At 43.1% G+C, this 4,076-nt stretch overlaps 1 protein-coding gene across 1 annotated transcript; it reads right to left on the reverse strand.

The window, feature by feature from the left end:
* Window positions 1-3,549, reverse strand: LOC112261432 (40S ribosomal protein S6). Its single transcript, XM_024436749.2, has 6 exons — window positions 3,420-3,549; window positions 2,516-2,647; window positions 1,840-2,050; window positions 1,158-1,304; window positions 400-557; window positions 1-131 (listed from the first exon to the last, which is right to left on the reverse strand). Exons 1-6 carry the CDS (start codon window positions 3,423-3,425, stop codon window positions 36-38), a joined length of 750 nt encoding a protein of 249 aa, XP_024292517.1. The 5' UTR covers window positions 3,426-3,549; the 3' UTR covers window positions 1-35.
* Between the last annotated feature and the right edge of the window lie 527 nt (window positions 3,550-4,076).

Consider the following 4,076-nt stretch of genomic DNA (forward strand, 5'->3'; position numbering starts at 1 on the left):
TTTCAGCAAAACATTTTTTAATTCAATTCCACATTTCACTTCTGGCTGGACTCAGATTTGGATGTGGAGGCCCTAAGGGAGGAGAGACGGCGCCTTTTGGCGATTTGTTCCTGGCGCTTCTCCTTAGCCTCCTACAAACAAACGAGATGTGTTAGTCTTCCTACGGACTAAAAGTCATTCAATGGCAATGTTGCTGACTTCATGGGTGATATTATACCTATGGACATTTCAATTGTAATATTTCAACCATTTTATGAATCAACTTGCAACCATATCAACTCGCTTGCAATTGTAGGAATAAAATGAATGGATTCACAACATTCAGGGCAATTCATTACACATTAGAACAGATAATGACTAATATTACAGCTAAATGCCTAGTGGTCTCCCTTTCCATACCTTCATCCTCTTGGCCAGCAGCTTGGCGTATTCAGAAGCCTCCTCCTTGTTCTTCTGGGTGCGCTGTTTCTTCAGGGCAATGCGGCGGCGCTTGTGCTGGAGCACACGGGGTGTCACCAACCTCTGAATCCTGGGAGCCTTGGTCCTGGGCTTCTTACCTTCAAAAGGTGTGGGAGGAGAGGTGTTACCAGTAGAATTTACTACAAAGCATGAACAAGGGAAAAATTGTTATGGGTTTCAATGTTTATGAAATGTCTGTCCAGATTAGCAATTGAGAGTTATAGCTGTTATTCAGTCTAGCCAGTATTCCCAAATGTTGAATAGTTTGGGAATGTTTGACCATTTTGTGCGTGTCAACTCATTTGGCCAACCAACGTTCACATATGACAGACAAAACGTCCCATTCATTTCTAATATGTCCCACACAAAATTACAAGTTAACTCAAATCAGATTTTAGACAATACACTTATTGAATAGCGACTTATTGGGAGAGCATTGCAGTTCAACCAGCCATGGTCAGAGGGTCAGGTTGCATCTAGCAAAGCAGCTCTGCAATTTCTGTGGCACAACACTGTCCCCCCTTAGAGACTACAGACCAGCCAGAAAGGGTCTACTGGTGTGCCAGACAACTTTCGCACAATTTGGCAAGGAGAAATAATAGGAGTTAAAAATAAAAATCACAGTCAAGAGTGTGAGCACCAATGAGTTTACCAATCCATTCATTAACAGAACCACTTAGAAGCAGTGCTGGCCTCACCTTCTTTAGTCAGTGGTCTCCTCACAACGTACTGCCTGACATCGTCCTCCTTGGCCAGGTTGAAGAGCTTGCGGATCTTGCTGGCCCTCTTGGGTCCCAAGCGGCGGGGCACGGTGCTGTCGGTCAGGCCGGGGATGTCCTTCTCGCCTGGGAGATGGGAGGAAAAAATGTGAAGCCACTAGATTCAAAACAGTCTATACAGAGTCACCACCCCAATGGTTAACCACATCAAAGCGCTGGCAGCGGAAGCAGACCAGCACTGATGATGTTCAAGTAAGTTTCCATGGTAAATAGTCGTGAAACATGCACATGTCGTTTTTCTTAATATGTTTTGTCTTTTTGTATAAGGTATATTTTATGTGTGATGCAGGACTCATCTGTAAAAAATGTTTGTTTTTTTATCAATAAAAATACAGGCCCTAGTCTCAGTAGGACTTCCCTATCAAAATAAAGGTTTAATAAAAAAACGTATAACCTTCAAAACAACCAAATCTTAAACAGGGAAAGGCTTGGGAGAGCATTGCAGTTCAACCAGCCATGGTCAGAGGGTCAGGTTGCATCTGGTAAAGCAGCTCTGCAGTTTCTGTAGCACAACACTGTCCCCCCTTTGAGGCTAGACCAGCCAGAAAGGGTCTACTAAGGTGTGCCAGAGCAAGTGGTTACCATCATTATAACTCCATACCTTTCTTGATGATAACCAAGTTCAGCACACTGAGGTTGGCATCAACGATGCAGCCACGGACAGACTTGCGTTTGCGCTCTCCTGTCCTACGGGGGCGGTAACAGGAATGGCCCTTGGCAAGCAACAAGCGCACACGGCCGTGGGTCAGCACACCCTGCTTCATGGGGAAGCCCTGCTTGTCATTACCTCCGCTGATGCGCACCATGTAGCCCTGGGAGAGATGTGCCAAAATAAAAACTTGTTCTGTACAAGGACCTGTTTATCGCACAACAGTTAGACATTTGTTTAGTGGAATTTAATAGGCAAAGGCTTGGGAGAGCAATGCAGTTCAACCAGCCATGGTCAGAGGGTCAGGTTGCATCTGGTAAAGCAGCTCTGCAGTTTCTGTGGCACAACACTGTCCCCCCTTTGAGGCTAGACCAGCCAGAAAGGGTCTACTAAGGTGTGCAAGATCATGTTGAGTTGAACTTGAGCAGTATCAACATTCTGTTTCAAGACACTAGGATCCAAGGCATTAAGTTGGCTATTCCAAAATTACCCAAAGTTAGTCAATGAACTTGACATAAAGTAAAGATCACAATCACTAGCTTGGGACTAATTAATTTAACTATATAAAAAATTAAAAAAAACAGAAGGATCTGAAAACTGAGTAGCTTTCTTAGGGTCCACAGCTTACCTTCCACTCATCTCCCAGGGGATCAGCAGCCACCTCTGTTGCCATACGCTTCTCATAGAAGGTTCGCAGCTTGCGCTCATCATCAACTTCAATGAGCTTCTGACAGCCAGTGGCAGGAAACGAGATATTCAGCTGAGAGACAGACATACAGATCAGTGCTTGTAGATTGACCAGATGTAGCAAGCTTTCCTAGTTGAGGACATAGTAATGTACATCAGGCAGATTACTTGCTAGACGATCACCTTGCACCTAAGCTACCCATCCATAACAAATTTAGATTAGTCAAATAATTAACTACCTAACCACATGCCTGTATGGCGAGACCTGTGAATTGAGTTCAACATGATGCAGCTGTAAACGGGATGCGGGCAATTGGCAGATACTAGCATGTTGGCTAGTTAATGCAATTGGTTTAACTCTTGTTAGCTAGTTTCCTAGAAACAAGATTAGTTATACAGAGAAATGAAGTCTGCAGCTACACTATTTGGAACGATCAAATGACACGTAGTTAAGTGATGTTGGAAGCTAGCTGGCTGGAAGTGGCCTTGAGGGTGACTATGTTGCAACTAACAAACTTGCGACGGATTCGCGAAATATGGACGTGAACAAACCCACATCAAGGATAATATTCGTATCCCCCCACCCATGAACAGAAGATACTTTGTTGCCGTTATATGAATGACGCCAGGCAAACATGCATGCACACGGACATATTTTCAGGTTCATGTACTAACGTTGTCAGCCATAGCTAGCTAGCAACGAAATCAATATGCATCCTAAAAGACGATGCCATATCTGACTAAACGAGATACGGATTTATAATATTTGAATGGATTACTTTAATTCGGCCTGGACATTAACAGGGAGAGATTTGTTATTTAGAACATTAGTTGACTTCTCTTACCTTCATTTTCTAAAACTGACTCGACGACAGCCTGCCACCGAAAAGAGACCGGATGTTCGCTTCGCAGTCTCACATAGGCAACATAGGCTATCGCGATAACACGTGATGAAGTTACAACGTTGCGTTTTTCTCATATGAATCATTTTTTATTATTACTTTTATCTCACCTTTATTTAACCAGGTAGGCTAGTTGAGAATAAGTTCTCATTTACAACTGCGACCTGGCCAAGACAAAGCAAAGCAGTGCGACACAAACAACAACACAGAGTTACACATGGAATAAACAAGCCTACAATAATACAAAAAGAGACAAATAAAGTCTATATACAGTGTGTGCAAATGGCGTGCGGAGGTAAGGCAATAACTAGGCCTTAGTAGCGAAGAAATTACAATTGAGCAAATTAACACTGGAGTGGTAGATGTGCAGATGATGATGTGCATGAGGAAATACTGGTGTGCAAAAGAGCAGAAAAGTAAATAAAAACAATATGGGGATGAGGTAGGTGGATTGGATGGGCTATTTTACAGATGGGCTATGTACAGCAGCAGTGATCGGTTAGCTGCTCAGATAGATGATGTTTAAAGTTAGTGTGGGAAAATAAGTCTCCAGCTTCAGTGATTTTTGCAATTTGTTCCAGTCATTGGCAGCAGAGAACT

Source organism: Oncorhynchus tshawytscha, linkage group LG11, assembly GCF_018296145.1.
Source record: "Oncorhynchus tshawytscha isolate Ot180627B linkage group LG11, Otsh_v2.0, whole genome shotgun sequence".
In the NCBI taxonomy this organism is placed as follows: Eukaryota; Metazoa; Chordata; class Actinopteri; order Salmoniformes; family Salmonidae; genus Oncorhynchus; species Oncorhynchus tshawytscha.

Bases quoted from the DNA above. Each gene is read 5' to 3' on its own strand.
- LOC112261432 (XM_024436749.2), bottom strand. The intron at 2,051-2,515 runs GTAAGCTGTGGA...CATCTCTCCCAG, and splicing joins CCCTGGGAGATGAGTGGAAG to GGCTACATGGTGCGCATCAG. The intron at 558-1,157 runs GTGAGGCCAGCA...CACCTTTTGAAG, and splicing joins GAGACCACTGACTAAAGAAG to GTAAGAAGCCCAGGACCAAG.